Source organism: Carassius carassius, chromosome 7 (assembly GCF_963082965.1).
Source record: "Carassius carassius chromosome 7, fCarCar2.1, whole genome shotgun sequence".
Lineage (NCBI taxonomy): Eukaryota > Metazoa > Chordata > Actinopteri > Cypriniformes > Cyprinidae > Carassius > Carassius carassius.
Genome location: NC_081761.1, coordinates 39730829 through 39758396, shown reverse-complemented (window position 1 = coordinate 39758396; position 27568 = coordinate 39730829). Strand labels below are relative to the sequence as shown.

The following is a 27568-nucleotide window of genomic DNA, read 5'->3' as shown; positions in this document are numbered from 1 at the left end:
CATGATGTTGTAATTGATGCAGTATGTGGTCTGGGATTGAACACACACCCAGAGCACTGGGCATTCATTTTATGCTGCAGCACCGGGGAGCAGTTGAGGGTTCAGCAGCTCAGTCGTGGTATTGCCAGCCCAAGACTCGAACCCACAACCCTAGAGTTAGTAGTCAAACTCTCTAACCACTAAGCCACAACTTCTTAATAAGTTGCAAATTGGTCCTCCAGCTGTTCCTCATATGTACATTTAACTTTTCCGGCCTCTTATTGCTACCTGTCCCAACTTTTTTGGAATTTGTAGCTCTCATGAAATTGAAAATGAGCCAATATTTGGCATGACATTTCATAATGTCTCACTTTCAACATTTGATATGTTATGTATATATTCTTTTTGAGATTTGTAAATTATTCCATTCCTTTTTTACTCACAATTTGTACAGTGTCCCAACTTTTTTGGAATTGGGTTTGTATATTATATTACTTTAATATGTTTATTATTCAAAATCTTTATTATAAAATAATCTGTACTGTAAACATGCTGTAGATATTAAAGTACAATTTATGTCAATCCGTTGCATTCTGGGAAACAGTGTCCCATGCAGTGTCTTCAGATGCACACAAATGTAGCATTCCATGCATACAGAACATTCTGTTACTCTTCACAGTATACACGCAGCATACTGCAGTACAGGAGGAGTTGTGTGCTAGTATGCCATACTGAACACAGCTTCTATACTGACTTTATTCAGCAGATTCTGATAAATATTGTAGGTCATCCGGGTATTTGATGCTTACAGAAGATTATCACACAATGCACAGCACACATACTGCATACTGCAGAAATAGTAAGAGTAGTATGATAGTATGGCATTTCGAACACAGCATCTGAGTACCTGATCCACGATCAATGGAGCTCCGAAATTATGATTCACCGTGGCAACAGCTAAATGACTTTGCATACTACAGAATAAGTAACTTTAATTCTAAATCAATTTTATTATGTGAAAACTGGCAGAAAGGTCATTTATAGAACTAATATTAATTTAAAATAAACATAATAAGTAATGCTTCGAGCGTGAACCGGCTTTACAAATAAAAAACTGACTTTACAAATATTTGACATTCAATAAATATCATTTAGTGTAGGCCTATATCTATTTCAATGAGCAGCATCTTTTTCCACATAGTCTAATGCTTTTTCCCATAATAAAAGTACTCTAATCCAACATAGTACCCCAGCTGGCATTTCAACACTGATTCATCGTCAGGTACCATGACTGAATCAACACACTGTAAAAAACTGTGCCATTAAATAACAGTAATTTACTGGCAGCATGGGTGCCAATAAGGTACTGTTAATTTACAGCTCTCAGACGTGAATTTACAACTCTTAATTTTTGTACAGTGTTTTCCGTAATTCTACCATGGAAATTAACTCCACTCCCACTGCTTCAAACAGTTCGGGTTTAAAAACTAGCATTCATACGATGTTAGTACTATGAACTTATTACATTTGAGTCCACTGAGAAGGAATATTTCTTAATATAAAACTGCAAACACTTAATGTGTAGTAAAGTAACTAAAAGCATGTACAGTACAGACCAAAAGTTTGGACACACCTTCTCATTCAAAGAGTTTTCTTTATTTTCATGACTATGAAAATTGTAGAGTCACACTGAAGGCATCGAGGGCTATTTGAGCAAGAAGGAGAGTGATGGGGTGCTGCGCCAGATGACCTGGCCTCCACAGTCACCGGACCTGAACCCAATCCAGATGGTTTAGGGGTGAGCTGGACCGCAGACAGAAGACAAAAGGGCCAACAAGTGCTAAGCATCTCTCGGGAAACTCCTTCAAGACTGTTGGAAGACCATTTCAGGTGACTACCTCTTGAAGCTCATCAAGAGAAAGCCAAGAGTGTGCAAAGCAGTAATCAAAGCTAAAGGTGGCTACTTTGAAGAACCTACAATATGACATATTTTCAGTTGTTTCACACTTTTTTGTTATGTATATAATTCCATATATAATTCCACATGTGTTAATTCATAGTTTTGATGCCTTCAGTGTGAATCTACAATTTTCATAGTCATGAAAATAAAGAAAACTCTTTGAATGAGAAGGTGTGTCCAAACTTTTGGTCTGCACTGTATGTGCTGAAATACTTAACACAGAGATCATCACTTTATCAGCGATTCTTTATATAAAGCAGTAGAACATCAGTGTTTGTGGCTCATCATTGACTGAAGGTCAGGTTGCTTTTGTATTTGTAGGAAATAAAGATGACCAAATAAACAGTGAATCATTTCCTTCCATTCCATACAGTCATCAGCTTCATCTTCAGAAGGTCTGATGGTGAGAATATGTGTGTAATCAATGCATCCAACCACACTGGAAACCCTGAAGGAAATTACAATTATTAGGTTTACTCCAGAGGTCACAGCAAGATGTTATCAAGTAAACACCAATTAAAAGTGGTATCACTCAAATAAATATGCATGTGGATATGGCAAAATAAAATAAAGTAAAATAAATTCCTCTCCTGATGTAAATGTAACTCCATGTGAATTAATGCAGCCTCCTCATCTACAGGATCCAGTGTAAAGAGACATGCCATTGTTGTCACATTTACAGTGTCTGCATGATGAAAATGAAAGTGAGAATGAAATGATACACCATGCTTTCTGAAAATGGAGCCGAGAGGAATCAAAAACAGAGACAAAAGAAACGGTGCCAGAATAGACCCCTGCGGCACTCCACAAGAGAGTTGGGCTGGCGAGGAAAAAAAATTACCAAGTTTGACAGAGTTGATAGAGAACCGTTTTCTCCAATATTTTTGTAATAAAAGGAAGTGTCGGGAGAGGTCGCAAATTCTTAAAATCTCTATCATCAAGTGAAGGATTCTTATGGAGAGGTGTAACAGTAGCTTGTTTTAGTATGTCGGGGATAGTCCCTGTGCTCAAGCATTTATTCAGAAAAGACACCAAACATGTTCCAACTGATTCAAAAATGTGTTTCATAATACGGGGAGAAAGAACATCAAGAGAAGGAAGAAGGAAGTATTTAAACACAAGAGGTATTTAAACATCGCTTACGCTTTACAAAGGGAGAGGAGTCCGTAATAAACTCTGGGTTTACTGAAGAAAACCAGCTCCTGACCAGGTGAGGGTCAGAGGTTTAGTTTGGTCTTTTACTGGAACCGAAAACCCTGAGTTTCCCTTTTCCATCAAAACCACTTTCTGGAATACACCCCTGGACTGATTCCTGATGAAATTTGCCACATCTAACGATCGATGTGTCTCTTTCCACTTAAAAAACTATTTTCAAGAAAAACTGCTATTTTACAAATAGTTCTAAAAAAAGCACTAAGTATCAGTAAACATTTAAATATTTTTAAATAGAAAAACCGAAAGTATTTTCCTGGAAAACATACTCCTGTAATCTGTGTTTTATTTACAATAAATGTTTTATTTTCAGTAGTTCCCTGTTAAGTTAATTTACTTAAGAGTCTGTGCTTTAAAGAGTCTTAGTACAAGTGTAAATGAACATCTCCAGCAGCAGAGGGAGCAACACACACACACACACACACACACACGGCCGCATTAAAGTGATAGTTCATTTTCAAATAAAATTTTGATATGTTTTAGCTTACCTCAAGGACATCCAAGATGTAGGTTTCTCTGTTTCCTCAGTATTTCCCATTTTGATATTTTTAGGTCCAACCGTTCTTGTCTGTGACTCAAATAATGGATGTCTATGGTCACCACCTCAAAGAGCATGCACAGAGGAGTCAAAATTAAACAATTCCCCATCATAAGTACACATTGATGACCTAATACAAGAAACGAGCGGTTTGTGTAAGAAAACGAACAGTATTTATATCGTTTTTACCTCTTGTACACAACCACGTCCAACTGATCTGAGAGTTCGCGAGTGCTTCCCGATATGACGTGCGCGCGCTCTGGCTTTAGTCTGCGCAAGCGCGGAAAGCCCCGGATGTGATGTCTCGCGCGTGCACATCACTCATTATTTACCACACGCTACGCTTTCAATCTGCACTGTCTGAAATATAATGCAGTAATTGTAATAAATTAATGTTTATAATGCACCCTATAATCGTTGCGTTTATAATAAAAATACAACACATTACTCACTCTATTGACAGCGTGCCATTGGGTCCCTCTGGCATTGGACGTCGCCTCCAGTTTATACATGGCAAACTAAACACAACGTGCAAAACGCTGCGTCTCAACAGCGGAGAAAACTCAGGATCTTCAGTCAGGCAGGTGTGTGATGCGATACTGTCGATTTCCTCGTCGTCGTCTTGTAGTTGTTCCATTCGTGACAACATATGCTCTCCACTTCTGTTGGCATCTCACAACACTTGCTACTAAAACACCACCAATTTTGAAGAGATCTCTGTCTTTCTGAGGCTTGAAGACGTGCTGCTGCAGCGGATCGCTCCTGAGTACTTGGTCTGTGTATTCTGGTTCAAATAAATATGGTTGTGAAAAAAATTCAACGTTGTCTATGGATATATTGAAATCGTCTTCCATTGCAATTTCCTGTACGTCTAAATATGTTTAGATCTTCACAGTGAAAGGTAATACTTCCGAAATCTGTGTAAACCATAGGCAGTAAGTGTAAATAATGAGTGATGTGCACGCGCGAGACATCACATTCGGGGCTTTCCGCGCTTGCGCAGACTAAAGCCAGAGCGCGCGCGTCACATCAGGAAGCACTCGCGAACTCAGATCAGTTGGACGTGGTTGTGTACAAGAGGTAAAAACGATATAAATACTGTTCATTTTCTTACACAAACCGCTCGTTTCGTGTCTTAGGTCATCAATGTGTACTTAGGATGGGGAATTGTTTAATTTTGACTCCTCTGTGCATGCTCTTTGAGGTGGTGACCATAGACCTCCATTATGTGAGTCACAGACAAGAACGGTCGGACCTAAAAATATCAAAATGGGAAATACTGAGGAAACAGAGAAACCTACATCTTGGATGTCCTTGAGGTAAGCTAAAACATACCAAAATTTAATTTGAAAATGAACTATCACTTTAACAATAGGGCAGGGCGGGGCTTAAGCCCCGGGGCCGAGCAAGGAAGGGGCCCGTGATTGGCTGTGGAGCAGATTGACTACTAGCCATCTGATTGCCAAAGCCTTACCACGTCCCCAACAAATTAGCCCTGTTATTTAGTGGCGCTTTGCAGTATATTCCCTGCATTATCATGGAATCATTATCATTAATATTATAGTGACTGGTCGCAAAGACCCGCCTCGTTTAGTGACTGTGTGACAAGCCAGGCCGCTCTCACGAGTCACGCACATCATGTTCTCACTCATGCAGTGGAAAATACATCGCGGGGCAAAGACTACGTTACACCAGAGATAGTTTATAAGAGACATGTCACTTCCTCAATCCCCAATACAACTATATAAACAAATCAAATTCTTTTATTTGTTTTTAAATGTCTGCATGGCCTGGCCCCCCAGTACCTGTCTGATCTGCTCATGCCCTACACCCCCTTTCGTTTGCTCCGGTCGGCTGGTCAGGCACTGCTGGTCGTCCCCAAGACCAAACGAAAACCCAGAGGTGACCGTGCATTTGCCGTGGCAGCTCCGAGTCTCTGGAATGAGCTGCCTTTGCACATCAGATTGACTGAGTCTCTTCCTGTTGTTAAATCCCATCTTAAGACTCATTTATTTTCTTTGGCTTTTACCTCAGTTTTTAGGGTTGACTTTTAGTTTTGTATTACTGTTGCATTTATTTTTATGTTTATCTATTGTTTTATTATTTTTTGTTGCGCCTCTGTTGTATGTTATTGTTTATTTATAGACTGTGTTCAGCACTTTGGTCAACAGTGTTGTTTTTAAGGTGCTGTATAAATAAAGGTGGATTGGATTGGATTGGATATAAGGAAAACCCGTAACGGCAAAGATGGCGGTTGTGTGCACATGTCCCGCCCCTCCCGCTGGAAAGCCAATCATCTGCTTTTAAACAGTCAAGCCAGGAAACATTTAAGCCTATCGTCTGGTTCCACTGACGTATGCGCACAGTTGAGGAACCCATGCGCATGCGTAGTAAAGGTATAACCTGTGGGGAAAAAGGAGTTTTAAACCTTATTTTGGGGCAAAGTCATCAAAATTTTCCAGCGATTTTTATCATATTTCACTGCTGTTTCTAAACATGGTGTTTTTATGTTCCGGTGACCTGTGAAAGTGCAGTTCTGACTCTCTGCCCATTCATTTAGATAGGAGCTGGTCTTGTTATTCTGAAATAGCTGCCCGGAGGCGTTGCCAAGATGGCGGCCGAGTGGCACGACTTGCCTGAAAGGACTTTGGTTACACCGAGTGATTAACGTTACGCAGCGACATACAAGAGAGAGCTCAGAGCAGCTTACAGGGTTGCCAATCGTTCTGTATAATACAGAATCGTCCCGTAAAAAAAAACCAAAAAAATTAACTTCTCCGACGGTGCGGTAGATAGGCCTGCTAATTTTTCCCCGTTTGTCTTTGATCAGCGTAGCTTTTTAACATCTTGGAACGTCATCAGAGAATGCCCTTTTAATTGGTCATTTCAGTCATTGTGAGTCACGTATCTTAGCAACGATGATGACAAGTGACAACAGCGGGAAATGTAAAAATGACTACCTCCGAGCGGCCGGTGAAAAAGAAAAGAGCACAAAAATATAGAATTGAATGGGAAAATGACTACCAATGGCCGGAATGCGTGAGGAACAATGAATACAAGGCAAACTGTACCATATGCCGTCATTTTTTTTCTGTTTGTCATGGCGGAGTTTGTGATATTAAACAGCACGCATCAGACGATAATCACAAGAGGAGAGCGAGGCTGCGGGAGCGATGTTAATAAGGTATCTGGAGGAGGTAAATAATTATTATTTAATTAAAAGTCTAGATGGAAATAGGGGTCCACGCGCACCCCCCGGCTTTTTTTTATGCCACCTGATTTTTTAAAATCCTTAAAGTGTCTACTTTCATAATCTGCCAGGTACCAAGCTGAAATAATGTCCCAAAGGGGTCTTTTTTAACCCTTTGCTGCACCAGACCGGAACCCGAAAAATCAAAAAATGATATAGAAAGTGGCATAACATTAGAAGTAAACAACATACAGAGACAAATGAACACATTTTCCCATACAATTCTGACCCCAGGAATTTAATGGAATGGTTATTTTTGACATTTGACAACATATTGACCTTATTTCTGGACAAAAATAGCAAAAAATGGACAAAGATGTGTAGAGGATCAACTATTTTTTTTTATTTCTCAAGCGCACAGGGTGACTTTTTTTCCACAACCTGTTATTTCTTTATCATTCAACTGTCTATTTTAAGATTAAATTGGGTACCAAGCTGAAATAATGTCCAAAATGCTTTATTTTTAACCCTTTGCACCAAACCCGAAAAACCGAAATATGATATAAAGTGGCATAACTTTTGATGTAAACAACTCCCAGAGACAAATGGACACATTTTTCAATACAATTCTGACCCCAGAAATTGTTATTTGTCATGTTTTACAACATCTTGACCATCTGTGGTCAAAAACAGCAAAAAAAGTTCATTTGACAGCGTTTTATTATACTTAGCAGCCTGACACTGTAAAATATGTACTGTAGAATTTACAGGATTTTTCTGGCAAAAAAGTTGCCAATAAAATCCTGTAAAAATGATGGTAATTGCTGTAAAATGGATTACAGGAAATAACTGCAAAGCCAATTACAGTTAATTGCTGTACACTGTCAAAGAAAAAAGTAGTAGTAATAAAAGAGCAGTGTTCATCATTTATTCTGCAGCACCCGGGGAGCAGTTGGGGGTTCAGTGTCTTGCTCAAGGGCTCCTCAGTCGTGTTATCACCGGCCCGAGATTCAAACCCACAACCCTAGGGTTAGGAGTCAAACTCTCTAACCACTAGGCCACAACTTTATATTGTTCAAATAGTCTAAATAAATACAAGACCATAACACGGGTCAAATAACTTTTTTATTATTGAAAGTTTGTGTCCAAAGCACAGTGTACACTGTAAAACCCGACAAGTAATCTTAACTCAAACCGTTTGAGTAAACAGATATCCTTAAGTTATGTTAACTCAAACCATTTGAGGAAACCGATTGCCTTAAACCGTTTAAGTTGAAAAAACTAACAGTTATGAGTACTCTGAACTTAATTCAGTTGAGTTCACTGAAAGAAGATATACATTGCATTCAAGTAATTAAGTGATTAACTAAGTGCTGATTGTGAATTAGTGATGAACAGCTGCTGTTAACAAACAGAATCACTGAAGAAAAGAGAAACACAAGAACTACTACAACTGACTTCAGACACAGCCTTAGATGAAATCAACTGAAATAAAATACATGAAATCTCTCAAGATCTGATTAAACAACCCCACAAACAGCATCACCAGCTCCACTTATTAATAACCAGACTGACTTTATTTCTGTCAGACGTCTACAGAAGATCTTATTGAGAATGAACTAAGGTTTAGATGTTGATTTATTGTTTCATTTGAAGTAACCATGTTAGAGATCAGTGTTTGCTTTAGTTGGGCTCTTGACCTTTGACTTCTGTCTTTGTGTTTTCTCTGGCTGTTATAACCGTGTGTTTCTAAAACACATTTGTTATAATTCAGAAGCCCAGAAGAAATATCATCAGGTGTTAACCTGTACCTAGCTGTAGGTTGTTATACTTTATATTGGTGAAAAACAGATTATATTTTATTTATATTTTTATATTTTCTAGATTATATTAATGTAAAACAACTTCAGCAGTGTTTTAGAAAAATGCAGGGTTTTTTTCTCTCTCTATAGTTGCTGACCTAAAGTGGGGGAGGGGGGTGTGTGTGGATGAGGTGTGTGTGTGATTTACACTGGTAAAGATATGTGTGTGTGTGTGATTTACACTGATAAAGATCTCTCTGTGTGTGTGTGTGTGTGTGTGTGTGTGTGATTTACACTGATAAAGATCTGTGTGTGTGATTTACACTGATAAAGATCTCTGTGTGTGTGTGTCTGTCTGTGTGTGTGTGTGTGTGTGTGTGTGTGTGTGTGTGTGTGTGTGTGTGTGTGTGTGTGTGTGTGTGTGTGTGTGTGTGTGATTTACACTGATAAAGATCTGTGTGTGTGTGTGTGTGTGTGTGTGTGTGTGAGATTTACACTGATAAAGATCTGTGTGTGTGTGTGTGTGTGTGTGTGAGATTTACACTGATAAAGATCTGTGTGTGTGTGTGTGTAAATGTGTGAGATTTACACTGATAAAGATCTTTATGTTTGTGTGTGTGATTCTTGATTTCAGGCAGGATGTTTTGAAAGTGTGTGTGAGTATCAGTGTTACTCTGTTATGTTACATTCTTTTATGTGTGTGTGTGTCTGTGTGTGCGTGCCTGACATTCGGAGTGAATGACATCATTTCTCATGGGCAGAAATGCTTAAAGATCCAAGAACAACTTAAGGCTCTCTCTCTCTCTGTGTGTGTGTGTGTGTGTTGGCAGAGTGATATTTCAGCAGCCTCCTCCTCAAATCTGTACCAGATGATAGTAAACAGCTCCATATGACACACACACACACACACACACACACACACAGAACCTCGGGCAGATGTGACATGATATTTTAATATTTTAGATGTTGTAAATGATCAACATTTAAATTTGTGCATATGATTCATAAGATTACTTAGACTTAAGATAAGAAGACTCTTACAGTTTTTTTCGATTGCTAAACGACAGTGAGCACACCTGGAGTCACATGAGCAGAACTCTAACTACAGTCTGCACAGCAGCACTTCATGTGAACAAACTCTAGTTTTTCATTGCGTGAACACAGTTTTCCAAACTCTACACACTTATCCCACGACTTTAACCACAACCTGCACAACACTGTGGATTTACAGCACTTTGTTCAAACGCTAACACACTGCTGTCAAAACTGTGAAGCACACATTCAGAACAGAAGAGATTTCAAACACTGCTGACTGCAATTTCAGGATTAGCCCTGAAAATTATTTGTTCCATTTACAGTATGTACTGTTAGTTTCTACCGTTTTTTCTCATTACTGTAATTCAGTAAATTACTACAGACTATTGAAGCAAACTGCTAATTTTCATTTACCTTAAAAAATTGTTATGTTCTAAAAATGTAAATCATGTGAAAGAATGTCCCTCTTTTCTTTGAAGAAAATATTACTTTGTATGAAGCAGAGGTGGGTAGTAACGAGTTACATTTACTTCGTTACATTTACTTGAGTAATTTTTTGGGGTAACTAATACTTTTCGGAGTATATTTAAAGATGGGTACTTTATACTCTTACTTGAGTAAATTTTTGGGGGAAAATCTGTACTTTTACTTCGTTACTGTGGGCGACGCTCCTCTCGTTACTTTATCTTAATGCAATAAATGTTATAAATGCTTCAGTTTATTCCAAACGCGCCGTCTACTTTTCTCTGGGCAATGAGCGATGCACATTCGCGAATGATTCATTCTTTTGAGTCAATTCTGTTCAAAGGCTTGATCAAACCAATTGGCAAACGAGTGAACTGGTTCATGAATCAGTTTGAATGAGTCGTTCAGTTCCCTGCCGCACGCGCTGAGCGTCTGAAGTGGTTCACTCGGAGTTGTAACGTTTAAGAACAGAAAGAGTGTTGAAAACGTGGCTGGAACTGCACTGAATTGAAATCTGCAAAGGTTATTATTTGCTAGCGATGGAGATCCTTATTAGATGAACACCGCGTGTGCTGTCTACTGTTTAACAGGTAATAACTTGGGCTACATTCGATTACAGTACACGATACTGTGACATTAGTTTGTTGTACGTGTGTGGCTAATAACAGAGGGGAGTCAAGTTGAATGCAGCTTCCAAAAGACAAAAAATAGCCGATTAAGATTTTATTAATTTTAATACAATCACACTGGTGCAAGTACGTTCAGCGAGTCATCATCAGCTGCTAAATTCAGATCTGTGATTGCTTGCTGGCGCTGAGCCAGAGATGCGTATTATAACCAATCACACATGATTCTTTTGAGCTTATTAAAGCATTGGCCAATCAGAGGCGTTCAGATGAGTCATCGCTAAAATGCCGGTGCTTCCTTCACTCGCTCACTGACTGAATACCTCTTTCTGGCGAATTCTCTTGCAGGAACAACAAAGTGCAGATATGTACGAATCTTTAATTAAGATATTGATTTCACAGTGTTAACAGTTTCAGTGATTTTAATGGGAGTTTCTGAGAGTGATTGAAATCTAGACTGGCAGTGAAAATTATCTTTAATAATGTAAATGTTATTTGCTCTCTTTCTGAACAATGAAAGATTAGTAGCAATATTTATATCACATTAACTTTCAATGTTAAATTCACATTTAATATAAAGTCAGTCGTATTAAAAATATGTTATGGCATGACACCTTTATCTGTTACTTAAGTAAACAGACAGGGTTTTATAATAAATTACATAAACTGGAGTAAAGGCTGATGAAATATATACATTTATACACGCACACATACATTACATACATTTTATCTATATATCTAAATAAAAATAGGCTCAGTATATATGACCCAAAGTAACTAGTAACTAACTACTTGAGTAGATTTTTTTCCCGATACTCTTTTACTCTTACTCAAGTAACTATTCAAGACTAGTACTTTTATGGGAAGTCGTGGCCTAATGGTTAGAGAGACGGACTCACAATCGAAAGGTTGTGAGTTCGAGTCCCGGGCCGGCAGGAATTGTGGGTGGGGGGAGTGCATGTACAGTTCTCTCTCCACCTTCAATACCACGACTTAGGTGCCCTTGAGCAAGGCATCGAACCCCCAACTGCTCCCCGGGCGCCGCAGCATAAATGATGACCACTGCTCCAGGTGTGTGCTCACAGTGTGTGTGTGTGTTCACTGCTCTGTGTGTGTGCATTTTGGATGGGTTAAATGCAGAGCACAAATTCTGAGTATGGGTCACCATACTTGGCTGAATGTCACGTCACTTACTTTTACTTGAGTACAGTTTTTGGGTACTCTACCCACCTCTGGTATGAAGTCACTGAAATTGTTCAAACTGTAAAGATGAAAAGCTTGTATTTTCTGTATTGGTGTTTGATGCTAGTGTTTCTACGACAGTGTGTGTTATCTCAGTGAGGGTTGTGTGTAGTGTTTGGCTGCACTGAGCCTGTTCTGAGCCGTGTGTTAAGAGTTGTGTTGCTTGGAATGAGTTTTGCAGGTGATGTGAACTGTTTAGCTCAGGTGTCTGTTGCTAGTGCAGACTGTAGTTAGAGTTTTGCACGTGTAGCTCCAGTTGTGCTCAATGTCGTTTAGCAATCGAAAAAAACTGTAATAGAATAAAAAATTATAAAACTTCCACATGTGTTCTGCTGCAGGTTTTGGGGTATTTTAAACAAACGAAAAAATGTCAAACCAAAATGTGTGAATATGTGCAAAACACCATAGCGATGAGCTCAAGTCTTCACGTTTTAAAGGTTTTTGAGCACAAGTTTTTAGCAGAAGCCAAAGTTCTAAATATTCGGCGTTTCTCATTGGTCAATCACATCACCCGCAAACCAATCAGCCGCGTCCCCATAGTCCCCGCCCCCTTCCACAGCATCCGCATACAGGTGAGTAAGTGAGTGCGCGTGCCCGAGGAGAGCACGAGCTGAGCAGAGACATGAGCCTCGGTCCGAACCGACCGGACTGAACTGATCACGAGCGGCGGAGCGGCGCGAGGACACCGTGAGTACCGTGGAGCTCCGAACCTCTCCCTCACTTTCAGCAGCTTTTGTGCGGCTCAGAGAGTTTCAGCGCATCTATGACTATGAGCTCTAATCAGAAAATTCATTCGAGTATTAACTAAAGTAAGTAAGTAAGTGTGTGTGTGTGTGTGTGTGTGTGTGTGTGTGTGTGTGTGTGTGTGTGTGTGTGTGTGTGTGAGAGAGAGAGAGAGAAAGAGAGAGAGTGTGTGTGTGTGTGAGAGAGAGAAAGGGCGCGCGCGCGTGTTAATAGGTGAAATGTGTGAATATATGAATGGCGAGTGTTTGTTTGCCATTTCACCAACACATTAATATTTAAAATTATAGAGATATTGTTATTGCTGCTCAGAGTTGTTTTTATTTTATCGCTTAAATTAACCCCATAATCTCCGTGGAGAGGCACAGCCAGCGCGTTTTCCTGCACCGGTCCGTTTGGAGAGTTTGAGCTATTGTTCTTCCATAACATGTTTTCTGTCAGACAGGAGAAGAGAAAACACACAGCATACACATTATGAAGGAACACTCCACTTGTTTGGGAATACTAGGCTCATCTTCCAGCTCCCATGGAGTTAAACTGTTGAGTTACTGTTACTGAATCCATTCAGCTGATCTACAATACATTCGGTCTGACTGTAATGCTTTAGCTTAGCTTAGCATAAATCATTGAATCTGATCAGACCGTTAGCATCGCGCTCAGAAATCAGTTTCTATATCTGTCAGTAAAGAACATACAGCAGCAGCAGTGATATTAGATAGCAGCTCTGTTACTGCTGCTTTAATATCACTGCGATATTCTCTATACTGAAAAATGGAAATATTATTCACACTGATTAATACAACATTCAACTCCTAAAAACTTGGTATAAAAAAAATCTGTCTGTATAGTGAGGTCTAGATCAGATTTGACTATATGTCACTGTACTATCTTGTCTTAAGGTCGTTATGAAATCAATATTCTTATTTTTCTTGGAATGCTGCAGTATTTATTATAATATGCTCATAAATAATAACATGCCTGGATAAATCTTTCATAATATACCCGGCAAAAGTGATCAGACAAACAGCATTAGTCTTTGATTTAATGGGGTCTTGTTTTTCACATGTTAGTATTATAATAAATTCAGCATAAATCTGAACATGAAGTCCTGACAGATTCCTTTTTATCTGTGAGAAACTTCAAGAGTCATCACATTTCCAAAACCAGAGAGAGAATACTACAGTAAAGAGATTTCTAAAGAGGAAGTGAAAGACTGAGATGGAAGCAGATGATGTGTGTGTGTCTCTCTCTCTCTCTCTCTCTCTCTCTCTGAGTCTCTCTCTGAGTCTCTCTCTCTCTCTCTCTCTGAGTCTCTCTCTCTCTCTCTCTCTGAGTCTCTCTCTCTCTCTCTCTCTCTCTCTGAGTCTCTCTCTCTCTCTCTCTCTCTCTGAGTCTCTCTCTCTCTCTCTGAGTCTCTCTCTCTCTCTCTCTCTCTGAGTCTCTCTCTCTCTCTCTCTCTCTCTGAGTCTCTCTCTCTCTCTCTCTCTGAGTCTCTCTCTCTCTCTCTCTCTCTCTGAGTCTCTCTCTCTCTCTCTCTGAGTCTCTCTCTCTCTCTCTCTCTCTCTCTCTGAGTCTCTCTCTCTCTCTCTCTCTCTCTGAGTCTCTCTCTCTCTCTCTCTGTGTGTGTGTGTGAGTGTGTGTGTGTGTGTGAGTGTGTCTGGAGCAGATCTGATATCTGACGGTGTGTTTCTTCACTTCTCTGTCACTGCTGGAATCACAGACTCAGTTGTCTGCTGTGTCTCATGTATGAAGTGTTTGTGGGTTTGACCTCACACTCCAGTTCCTGAGTGAGTGTGTGTGTGTGTGTGTGTTCACAGACAGTGAGAGCGAGGGTGTGTCTGATTCTCTAATAACAGGTTTAAGTTCATAAGAGGGTTGTGACGGTCAGTTGACTGTATACACACATATGCACACACACACACACACACACACACACAAACTCTTTATCTCTCTCTCTCTCTCTCTCACACATGCACACACACACACACACACACACACACACACACACACAGAGAGAGCTGTTTTAAGATGCTATTAGAGCAAATCTTATTCTCATTTCTGTATCTGCTCTTTGTAATGGAATTTTCTCTTGGTTTTATGGTAATGAAGCATCCTCTAAACTCTCTGCAGATGTAAGGACTTCTGGTGTGTGTGTGTGTGTGTGTTCTCAGGAAAGCCAGGCTGAGCTATATCTGAGTTTGTGATGGTGTGTGTTGGTAGCGGTCGTTTCTGAGCGTGTGGTGACAGATCGTGTCTCTCTTCAGCAGTTTGTACTTGTGGGGGTGAATCTGAGGTTTTTGAGGTGATAACAGAGTTACTGGAATCCTCCAGCTGCGGCGTCCAATCATCAGGCGGCTGAGGCGAGAGGCGGGCTGTGATTGGTCGAGCTCCTCTCAGTGGGAGGTGTGGAGGTCAGGTTTCTCTGGTCAGTGTGTGATCTCTTCAGTCTGACGAGACACTTGTGTGCAGTTTAACCAGCTCTCAGGTCAATCTCAACAAACTGGCAGTGAGAACATAAAGTAGGTTGTATATAACTTTTCGATTTTTGCTTCAGAAAACACTATTTTCTTTATTTTCGTGAACAACAGACGTTTCGTTTTGTTTAGTTTTTTGCCTCGTTCTCATTACTGTTATAAAGACCATCTCTTTCTCATTAATGTAAGGGAAACATCAGTGCCTGTTATTTACATTGAAAAATTGCTTATTTGTCATTTAAAATAATGTAGAAAAGCCTAATGTTCATAAAACATGTTCCTGGTCTTTATGCAGATTATAAATCACTACAAAATAGTAATAATAAAATACATATTTGCTAATAAAGCATGGTTTAGGTGTTTATTTATTTTTTGAAGAAAGAGAAATGGACACTTTAATAAACTGCGATTAAAAAGCTTATTCTAAAAGATGAAAGAAGAGATTGAGGCCCATTTCAGCATTAATTGCACTGATTTAAATAATAATGCATAAATGTAAATCATCATCACTGTCACCGATCCAAGCGCTCATGAAACACTGTTGTTTTCTCTGTGCAGATTGGAGTTGATGTCTTTCCTGGTGGTTTTGTGCGTGTGTGGTGTCTCTAATGTTCTCCTCGTGTTCCCTCTGTCAGTAGATCTGGTTCTTCAGACAGACCGGCTTCATGAATGACCTCTGACCCGTGAAGTCCCATCCAATCGTCACAATGGTCTGCTACGATCACGAGAACGTGAGCTTCTTCTACAACCACAGCAAGAAGAACATCAGCGAACAGTGGCACACCAAAGACGTGGTGGTGGTGTCTCTGGGACTGTTCGTCTGCGCCTTCGTCATCTTCACCAACATCCTGGTCATGCTGGCCATCTTCATGAACCGCAGGTTCCACTACCCCATCTACTACCTGCTGGGGAACCTGGCGGCGGCCGACCTGTTCGCAGGCGTCTCCTACATGTACCTGATGTTCCACACGGGCCCCTGGACCATCAAGCTGTCCGTCCAGCAGTGGTTCCTGCGGCAGGTGAGCGCTCGGCCGTGACTGCGCTGCAGTGGAAACTGGGATTGACGAAGTAAATCAAAAACGCAGGATTAGTTTTAAAGGAAGCCTTGTGCTTTATTATTATTTTTTTTATTGTTAAAAATGCATTGATGAAATTATTTAGATATATTCCCAAGTTTAACTGCAGTATAAAGCAAGACATGCCAAAATAAAAGTTTGTTTAACTTGGGGGAAAAAAAAATTAAATAAAAAGGAATTCTTGTATTTGATTGTAGTACATTTAAAAAGATTGATAAAATTGTAAAAAAAAGAATTAATTTATACACATTATGAGAGGAAGTGTGCTTATTTATTAGAGTATTCCTGGGTTGAATGCATTTAAAGTCTGTATGAAACCAGAGAGCTGGTTGATCAACGGGATGTGATGCACTTCCTGTTTCCTGTAAGGAATTCCGAGAGAAGACCTGCAGTCTTGCTCCATAATCATGTCTAATAAATCTAACCTTACATTTTATGTAATTTTACACTAAAATACTATTAAATGTACATGAATATACATTTTGTTTGGAAGTGAAATAGAACGGCATCTTATAGTTTACGGTGAATATTCCCAGAATTCCTTGTGTGCCGAGGGGGCGGGGCTTAGAGAGTGGTGTTGGGCGAGTAGTGCCTGACGTGTGAACACTGCTCTTGTGTCTCAGGGTTTGATCGACACCAGTCTGACGGCGTCGGTCATTAATCTGATGGCCATCGCGCTGGAGCGCCACCAGACCATCTTCACCATGCAGCTGCACAGTAAGATGACCAACCACCGGGTGGTGCTGCTGATCGTGGGCATCTGGCTCATCGCCATCGTGCTGGGTCTGGTGCCCTCCATGGGCTGGAACTGCCTCTGTGACGTCCAGCAGTGCTCCAACATGGCTCCGCTCTACAGCCGCAGCTACCTGGTGTTCTGGGCCGTGCTCAACCTGCTGTCCTTCACCGTCATGCTGGCCGTCTACACGCGCATCTTCGTCTACGTGCGCCACAAGAGCCGCCGCATGAGCCAGCACACCTCACAGGTCAAGCACAAGGAGACGGTGGTCAACCTGATGAAGACCGTCGTCATGATCCTGGGTAGGACTCATTAATAATGACCATCACTACGAGTTTCTGATTTAGTGGTTTAAACCGCTCAAAGAGTCGTTCACACCAGTAACTATAACCATAAAGTTTTAATCATCGCTCTAAGAGAACCGCTGAATCAACAGCGCAGCTAGTCCTATACATGTTATAACCTAAACATCTGCATTTTCAATGCCTTTTTTCCTGATTGTTTTGCGATCACATCTTTTGTTGTTTGCATATTAAATTGAGACGATGTCCATCTAAGTTTTAGTGGACAAGAGTTTCAAACAGTCTTTATTGTGCATTACGGCACTGTCGAGCTTACTTTGGTTCCCCGGTCATGATTGAAATGTTAAAATAGAAATAAATCAATAATCTTAATCCTTTTTTTTGGAGCTTTGCAAAAGGTCAGAGTTTTAGTTCGACGCAAATAGTGCTTGACGTTAAAAAGAGTTAAGTGCAATAAGTTGCTTAAAACCACTCTTTGCCGTCTGATTCACACGTGAAGTGCACACAAGCTGCTTCTCGCCGTGCACACACAAACACACAGATGTGTTTCAGACATCGCCCGAACACACAGTTGATTCGTCTTTCGCATCTCCTCCTCATGTTGGAACAGACACATACACAGAGTTATGTCAGTAGTATCAGTTTCGACGGTCATTCTCGTAAATGCACTCTGTTGCGTTTTAAATAAAAAGAAATCGTGTGTGTATCATTATACTGGATCTGTGCAGTCGGATTTAAAGGGACAGCAGCCTATAAACACATGCTACTGAATGTGTCACTAATGCTAGTCAAACAACAAATCAGCTGTCACCAAAAATTGTCTTCTTTGCCTTTTTTTTCTATCACACTTTAGAAATCATCAGAAATTATATATCAATTGAAAAATCTCAATTCATCCTTTGAAAACCGATTTAAAATCAGGCATTGCATTACTGTGAAACATCAATATCATGTTACAAAATGTGTTCATTCATGAATGATACAAATGTAAGCTTGGATGGTGCACTTTCACATCTTTGTTCAATTTTTATTTTTTATCTATACATTTCTTTTTTCTTACTGACGAAGTACTCAAAGTGTATGAAAGCAAAGTCACAATGATATAAAATTACTGTTATTATTTTTTGTATGTTCACACTGATGTTGAAAATGATTACACTTTCTGATTTACATTTATGCTTTTTAGAAGACGTTTTTCTTAAGTGACTTACAGTGCATTATACATTTATTTATACCAGTATGTGTGTTCTCTGGGAATTGAACCCACAACCTTTTGTGCTGCTAACACAGTGGTCTACCGCAGAGCCACAGGAACATACACACAGCATTTGTGACATTACGTTTTATGTTCTGCTAAAACACTGCTGGTCGCTTTCTAAGAAAGAAACAAATTCCAATTTGTGAAATATTTTAAAATATAGTTTACATTTTTCACACTTTAAGCAATATTGAATATCATATTTAACAAGATATTGCATATCTTGTTTTTTTCCCCCAATATCGCACGGCCCTACTAGTTATCATTACAGTTATGCTGGAGTTATTATATTCACCGCTATCTGTCTTGTCCGTTTGTGTCATCACTTTTAATTCAGACGTCTACATCACAACTCTGATGATATAATTAGTCTTTTGCGTGTTGTATCGTGTTATTGTGTCTCAGGACTTGATGTTATAAATGTAGGAACAGTGGTGATCTGAATGTGTTCAGAAAGGCTGAATGTGTCGAGTAAACTCCCGTATAGCACGCAGCAGCTGAGCGTTGAAACAGAAACAGGCGTAGGAGGAAGGCCTGTCTGGACTCGTCTGACCAGTCCTGCGTGTTTTTGCTATCTCCGCTTCGCTTTTCTTTCTGTAGAGACAGAGAGGCGAGTGCATGTTCTGACAGAGCCACGCACATCACGCCTGCTCGCCCTCACACACAGGAATCTCCACACAATCTGACAACATTCCTGGAAGCTGTTGCTATGTGAAAATACCCCATAAAAACATATGCGCTTAAGACACTTCCTGAACATGCATCTGGAACCGCCAGCTGGTTTTTACCATTAACTATCAGCAGAGCATTACTGACTTTAATCAACAACAAATTTCGCTTAGAGTAGAACGGCCTGATAACATTAAGATTTCTTGCAATAACGCGAAACAGACAGAAGTAAGGTTTGTCCTTCAGTTTAATCGCACACCCTTTTTCCGAGTCACATAATTAGTGTCACTCCTACAAATGAAAAGGGAGCAGCACCAAACTGAACTGCAGAAATACTGTGTCTCATTCACATTATTTGTTTAAACGAACTTCGCAAAAACATTAGTTTACATTTCTGCATTTGGCAGATGCAAAACATCTTACAAAAGATGAACAAAAGGCATTTGTCATGTGGATATTCACAGCCAATCAGAGCTCTTGATTTTTATTCTAACTTCCTGTCATGAAGTAATTAATGACCGTCATTACAATTGCTGACTTGGTAATTAAAACCTGCTCAAAGACTTGTTCACAGCAATAAAGCGGTTATAGTTATCATTGTAGTTACAATTATTGTTCTTGTTATAGTTTTTGTAAAAGTTATTTTTATAGTTATTGCTGTTATGGTTCTCATTACAACTATAGTTATTACAGTTGTTATTATAGTTAGTTACATTATAGTTATGCTATAATTATTGGTACAGTTATCACTATAGTTATTACAGTTATTATTACAGTTATTGCTATAGTTATCGGTACAGTTATCACTATAGTTATTACAGTTATTACAGTTATGCTATAGTTATCGGTACAGTTATCGCTATAGTTATCGGTACAGTTATCGCTATAGTTATCTGTACAGTTATCGCTATAGTTATCGGTACAGTTATCACTATAGTTATCGGTACAGTTATCGCTATAGTTATCGGTACAGTTATCACTATAGTTTTCGGTACAGTTGTCGCTATAGTTATCGGTACAGTTATCACTATAGTTATTACAGTTTTATTATAGTTACATTATAGTTATGCTATAATTATTGGTACAGTTATCACTATAGTTATTACAGTTATTATTACAGTTATTGCTATAGTTATCGGTACAGTTATCACTATAGTTATTACAGTTATGCTATAGTTATCGGTACAGTTATCGCTATAGTTATCGGTACAGTTATCGCTATAGTTATCTGTACAGTTATCGCTATAGTTATCGGTACAGTTATCGCTATAGTTATCTGTACAGTTATCGGTACAGTTATCGCTATAGTTATCGGTACAGTTATCGCTATAGTTATCGGTACAGTTATCACTATAGTTATTACAGTTATTATTATAGTTAGTTACATTATAGTTATGCTATAATTATTGGTACAGTTATCACTATAGTTATTAGTTATTACAGTTATTGCTATAGTTATCGGTACAGTTATCACTATAGTTATTACAGTTATTACAGTTATGCTATAGTTATCGGTACAGTTATCGCTATAGTTATCGGTACAGTTATCACTATAGTTATCGGTACAGTTATCGCTATAGTTATCGGTACAGTTATCACTTTAGTTATCGGTACAGTTATCACTATAGTTATTAGTTATTACAGTTAGGCTATAGTTATTGGTACAGTTATGCTATAGTTATCAGTACAGTTATCGCTATAGTTATCGGTAGAGTTATCACTATAGTTAACAGCATAAATGGCTGCCCACTGCTCCAGGTGTGTGCTCACAGTGTGTGTGTGTGTGTGTGTGTGTGTGTTCACTGCTGTGTGTGTGCACTTTGGATGGGTTAAATGCAGAGCACGAATTCGGAGTATAGGTCACCATACTTGGCTGAATGTCACGTCACTTTCACTTTCTATAGTTATTGGTACAGCTATCATTATAGTTATTGGTACAGTTACATTTACATTTATTCATTTAGCTGACGTTTTTTTCCAAAGCAACTTACAATTGCTATATATGTCAGAGCAACTAGGGGTTAAGTGTCTTGCTCAGGGAGCACATAGTTACAATGTGCTCTCAGGGACACATTGGTGAGACACAGTGGATTCGAACCCGGGTCTCTCACACCAAAGGCATGTCTTATCCACTGCGCTAACACCACCCCCACTGTTATGCTATAGATATCGGTACACTATATCACTATAGTTATTACAGTTATTATTATAGTTAGTTACATTATAGTTAACGTTACAGTTATTGTTATAGTTTTAGTTAGTTATTTGTATAAATGTTATAGATATAGTTACTCCTCATAGTTAGTCATGATAATTAACATTATAGTTATTGCTCTAGACTTGTAATTATTGGTAATTTTTTCAGTTGTCACTACATTTATTATTAGGGCTGGTTAAAAAAAATTGGTTTTTCGATTAATCGTTTTTTTAAAATGGTCGATTCAAAATCGATTCTCAAAGGCCATGAATCGATTTTTTCCCATATTTATTTCCGCAGACATTGAACGTAAGATTAGCGTTAATCTAAATACAAATCTTCTCCACTAGATGTCACCCTCTTATGTGCCTTGTGTGAGGGTACCAACGAACCTGTCATTCATTCATTCACTTTAAAGCAGTGGTTCTCAACCCGCGGCCCGTCACGAATTCAAATGCTGCCCACCATATGCTGAACACACAAACACACACAAAAAACTTTGTTTTACAATTAATTTTATTTTTTACATTAATTGAATAAAATGTAGGCTACTAAAGAAATATAAGCTATAGCCTAACGTTTTTATGTGAAATTATTTTGTTTTTCATAAATTATTTTTAGACATGAGCAGACTTACCCACATAACATTATGAACACATACAATTGCGCACTTTGGCAGAATTCAATTCAAATAGTCATCAACAGCCATTAGTTCGGTAAAAGGGAGAAAAAAAGTAATGTGGAGAATGCCAGCGATGAACACATGCAAAAAAGAATAGTCGCAGTACCAGTAGTGAAGGAGGAATTTCGGTTTGCCCCGCAACTCACTTGAAGAAGTTCAAGCAAATGGAAACACCATATACTACGCAACAATCCTTAATTGAAGAAATGTGGCAAAACATCTCTGGAGAGAACCTCATATTATTAAATTCGAAAGTGCTTTCTATATTTGGATCAACAGGCTACATTTGTGAACGCATATTTTCTGCAATGTCGCGCGTCAGGTCATGCTCCCGTGCGCGTCTTACAGACTGCATCTTAAAGCCTCTTGTACTTTCTGCGTCCGCGAGTCCGCTATGGGCCGCTAGGAAGGTGTGCGTGACGTAAAAATGAACCTGTGCAATCCGTAAATGAATAATATAAAGACAGCGATATGCAATAATTCTGGGCAATTGTTTGTTCACATGTTTGTTGCAGGTCTGCGTCCGGATCGTTCATGCGGAAAGTGTAACACTAACTTCTTTGTGCTGTTACTACATCGAGCCGAATTTCACAAATTGTTCCGCTCCCGACAGCATCAGGTGTTTTATTTATGAGGAGTAGAATTATTTATTTCAATGAATCTAATCGATTAGATATCATATTTAGGCTATATTATTATAAATCAGGTTGGTTTGTATTGGTGACGTAATGTTTAAATTATGCGTGCGGCCCGCGAGACTTGTACATGGAAGAAGACTTGTACTTGTACAAAAAAGAGTTGAGAACCACTGATTTAAAGGGTTTCAGGTGAGGTATGGAAGCATTTTAGATTTCGTGAGCAAGACGACGACGACGATAGTGTTGTGGACAAGAACAAAGCATTTTTCTTCTTGCATCAAACTTGTATTTATTTAACATAATTGTATGCATTTGAAAATTAGAGATGGGTTCTGTTTTAATGTACCCAAGTGTATCTAAAATAAAAGAGTTTAATATACAGGTTTGTGGCTCTTCATTTATTTTTATTAAGTACCCAATAGTAAACTTATGTTCACTGTTCTTTTTTATAGTATTTGTATTAAATCTATATTCTTTGACTTGAATCGAGAATCGATTATAGCTTGTGAATCTAAATCGAATCGATCTGGAACATCTGAATCGATACCCAGACCTATTTATTATAGTTATCGCTAGAGTTATTGTCACTGAAGTGAGCTCGTCCTGTCAGACGAGTGCAGTCGTAGTTGTTTTAAGCGCTGTTTCAGCTGTTGTCAGTTGTGTGTTAGTGAGGGTGTGATGGTCTTGTGTCCTGCAGGATGTTTCGTGGTGTGCTGGACGCCGGGGCTGGTGCTGCTGCTCCTGGACGGTTTGTGTAAATCCTGCAATGTCATGACCTACGAGAAGTTCTTCCTGGTGCTGGCCGAGTGCAACTCCTTCATGAACCCCATCATCTACTCCTACCGGGACAAGGACATGCGGGACACCTTCAAACGCCTCCTGTGCTCCCCGTGTGTGGGGTGGCAGCAGAAGGACGGGCAGTCGGGCGTCCGCTTCAACACCCTGGAGCAAGAGGTACTCTCGGAGAGCGACGGGACCAGCGCGCCAGCAGCAAACCATCGCTCGAGCACACGCTAAAGCTGAACTCTGTGCTCCTGCCATCACATATCACAGTCTAGCTGTCAAACATGAGCCGCAGTGTTTGTCTGTCTGTGCAGTTTTATAGCAAAGTGTCATTTTAGCATTGCTTCTCCATTTCAGAATTCTGAGGAAAAATGCCAGGAATCCAATATGTAAATTAAAAAAAATTGTGAGATGTAAACTCAGAATTCCGAGGAAAAGAGAATTCCAAGGAATTTGTGTGATTGAATTCTGAGGAGTAAAAATATTGAGATGTAAACTAACAAAAAATTATAAAATCTCACACACACATATATATATATATATATAAAGAAGCTTCCATGACCTTTACACAAATTGAAGCTAACTGACATGAACTAGGCCGTCTGGATGAAAGTCCTCTCGTTCTCTGGCATGGCCTGGCTGTGTAGATGTAGTGTCTAACTAACTGAAGCGGTCATGCCTGCAGAGAGGTAAACCGTGTTGCAGCAGTGTGTGTCCGTCCCAGCTGCTTCGTGACCTGCTCCAGCATGTATTGTGTGTGTGTGTGTGTGTGTGTGTAATAGCTGCTCTCTCGTGTGTTGCGCAGCAGAGAAGGCTTGTGCTGCAGGACTCGTGGGTTGTATGTAGATTCACTTGTATTTAAATCCTCAATCAGATTCATAACCACTGCGTCTGGAACATCTCAGCCTAATTCTCTCGGAGGTCCTCCATCCGTCGCTAACACACACACACACACACACTCCACGCAGTGAAGCTGAGGATTCACACATCCTGCACGGCTGATGATGATGTGGTTCTCTTTAAACCACCAGTTCGTGTGTGTGTGTGTGTGTGTGAGAGTGACGTGCAAGCTTGTGAATGTTCATCTAACTTCTCTGTAATACTGCGGTCATGTTTCTGGCCGACAGATGTTTGTGCACTAATCATATCAATATTTACAGGTCACAGTGGTGAAGGCATAAAGCCTTGCACGCGAGCATCCGCTCTCTCTCTCTCACACACACACACACACACACACGCATGTGGTCTTGATTGAGGTCCTCTGGTGGTGCTCTCTTCACCTGGTTCCTGCATTAACAATAAAATTATCCCTGGTTTTTATAAAGGGTCTTTTTTAAAGCTTTTATCTTTTGTATTGTAAGAGTTTATTCCTGTGATTTGTGCTCAAGTCTCTGAGATCTCTCATGATTTCAGATCTCCGCTGTGTGTAATGTGAGTTTCAGATGAAGATGATGATGATGATGATTCTGTGGTTGGAGATGCACACACAGATCTTTTATTCTGATTGGTGGTCCATGATTGTGATTGGTTTATAGATGTGCTGGTTATAATCAAACAGGTGCTCAAGTGTCCGTCTGATGTACATGATTTCACCACCCTTTCACTGCTGATGAATAAAGGTGCTTGATGAAGCTGCTTCTGTGCGTCTGCTGTGTGTGTTGAGGACGGGAAGTGTTTCTCAGCTGTGTGTGTCTCAGGCTCGTGATGGGGACGGGGACGGTGTGCAGAGGAACGGAGGACGGCTCGAGCTGAAGGACACCGAGAGCTGACTCCGCCTGCTGACCACGGGCTGCGTGCTGATTGGCTGAAGGAGCTGTCACTCACTCTTGAGTGTTTGTAGATGGTGTGAGCTGCAGCTGTGAATGAGTTTGTTGTAAATAGCATTTTATTTAATTAAAGTCTTACTGGTGGAGTTCATGCATGTTTTTTTGTGTGTTTTACTTGATAACTCATGACTGATGTCTGAACAAACATTTAATGTTTTAATGTTTCAGTCGGCATTTTGGCAAACACAACAAAAAGCAACATGCAGATGAGTATTAAAATGAAGTAAATCGCTGTGTAGGTATTGCTCTTGGTTAAACTGTGTCAGTGGTTGTGTTTCTGCTGATGTGTTCATGATCGAGGCCACGCTGAACCACATCTGCATCTCTTCCGGTGTGTAATAGTGTGATCTGCATCTCTTCCGGTGTGTAATAGTGTGATCTGCATCTCTTCCGGTGTGTAATAGTGTGATCTGGTCGGATTAGTTGAAGTTTTGTGGCTAGGTCATGTCACCGCTCAACCGGACGTGAAGAAATCACAACTGTGCAATCCACTAAACATATTTAATGAATTAATTCTGTTTATTAAGATTGCGTGTCCCTGGAGCACCTGTGCTTCTTCAGTGGTTGGTGGTTATTCGTGACCCTGAAGCACAGGAGTATTTGTAGAAATCCAAAATAAGATTAGACATTTCTCTTTTATACCAAAACTCGTTAGGATATCAAGTAAAGATCATGTTCAATGAAGATATTCGATACATTTTCTACAGTAAGTGCTTCATTTTGATGAGTAATATGCATTGCTAAGAACTTCATGTGAACAACTTTAAAGATGATTTTCTCAATCTTTAGATTTATTTTTTAAAATAGTTGTGTCTCAGAGAAATATTGTCGTCCTCACAACCCGTGTTTAACCCCTTCGGAGTGGTCTAGTTCAGGGGTTTTCAAACTGTGGGTCGCGACCCACTCGTGGGTCACGGAATGGAACAAGGTGGGTCGCACAAAGTCACTTGGCTGCAGCTAATTTTGCGTTTCAATGACACACAGACACTAACACAGTTCAGTCTAGGGCTGCACGAATGTGACGAGTGGGGCGGGGCCTAGTGCCATGGGAACAGAGCTAGGCCGGTGGAGTGATTGGGAAATGAGCAACACTCACCGGTCTCAAGAACCACGGAGGAGATCGGAAAGATACAAAAGAGGAGCGATGACAGTGAAGGACGAGAGAGGACCAGGCCTGGGTTTTATTTTGTGTTTGTTTTTTATTTGTGCACGGCAGTCATCCGAGAGGGGCTGTCGCGCTGTTTTGTGTTTATTTGGTTATTAAAACTTTGTTTGATTGTCCGCCGGTTCCCACCTCTTTCCACGAAGGAGTCATCGAGGCGGTGGGCTGGAGTGAGTTCGCCCCCCCCCCCCCCCCGGCAACTCACTCCAGCCCACCACATCGAGCACCCTCGGCGGCAGACTCCTTCGCCCTGCTCGATGGCACTGCGGATTCACCCCAGCGGCGAAGGATCTTCGGCAGCGCGCCCCTCCTTCCTCCCTGGCTTCGGCACCAGTGTAAAACATTAAAATCTTCACAATCACAGGAAGAAGGAGGCGGGAACTGGGAACCCACTCATCACAACGATATAGCCCACCAACATTAATAATGAACTGCAATATCCTTAGTGTGATTTTCAAATTGCAATTAAGTCCGTGTGCGTTGCGTGTTTTGAAGGTCTCAGAGCAATGTCATTAAAAGGTTCAATCGGTCTTTTTTTACCTATTTCACAATTATTTTAATCTCCAAACTGTTTTAGATAGTTCTGCTTTGCTTCTTATGCTTTTCTAAAAAAGTGTTGGATTGTGCTCCGTTCTCGCCGACACACACGGAAGGATCATGAATGCAACAAAACACAGCAGCGCAGATCACACTTCACTGGAGTGAGCCTGCTTCACGTTTTTATGGACACTACATATTTTAACGCCAGTAAACAAAAATTAAAACTTGTAAATTTGTAGTGAAATTTTCAGTTGTACTCTAAAATAAAATGGTTATTTTTCTTAAATACTTAATTTCTGTCATAAAAATTTTAAGTAAGATTAGGTTTAAAGTAATTTCACTCGTTGTTTTTTTTTTTTTTTTAATATTTTGGTGGGTCGTGAAATATATTACACTTGTCTAGGTGGGTCGTGGAATGGAAAAGTTTGGGAACCA

General features: G+C 39.8%; 1 protein-coding gene and 1 long non-coding RNA gene across 2 annotated transcripts; both read left to right on the top strand.

Annotated features, from left to right (window-relative positions):
- Positions 1 to 12617: 12617 nt before the first annotated feature.
- LOC132144228 (uncharacterized) lies at positions 12618 to 15957 on the top strand. Its single transcript, XR_009434338.1, has 3 exons — positions 12618 to 12740; positions 15058 to 15309; positions 15900 to 15957. It is a non-coding gene; the product is annotated as an uncharacterized LOC132144228 (long non-coding RNA).
- An 8-nt stretch (positions 15958 to 15965) lies between these two features.
- On the top strand, positions 15966 to 23953 carry lpar2b (lysophosphatidic acid receptor 2b). Its single transcript, XM_059554993.1, has 3 exons — positions 15966 to 16283; positions 16964 to 17378; positions 23520 to 23953. Exons 1-3 carry the CDS (start codon positions 15972 to 15974, stop codon positions 23837 to 23839), a joined length of 1047 nt encoding a protein of 348 aa, XP_059410976.1. The 5' UTR covers positions 15966 to 15971; the 3' UTR covers positions 23840 to 23953.
- Positions 23954 to 27568: the final 3615 nt, after the last annotated feature.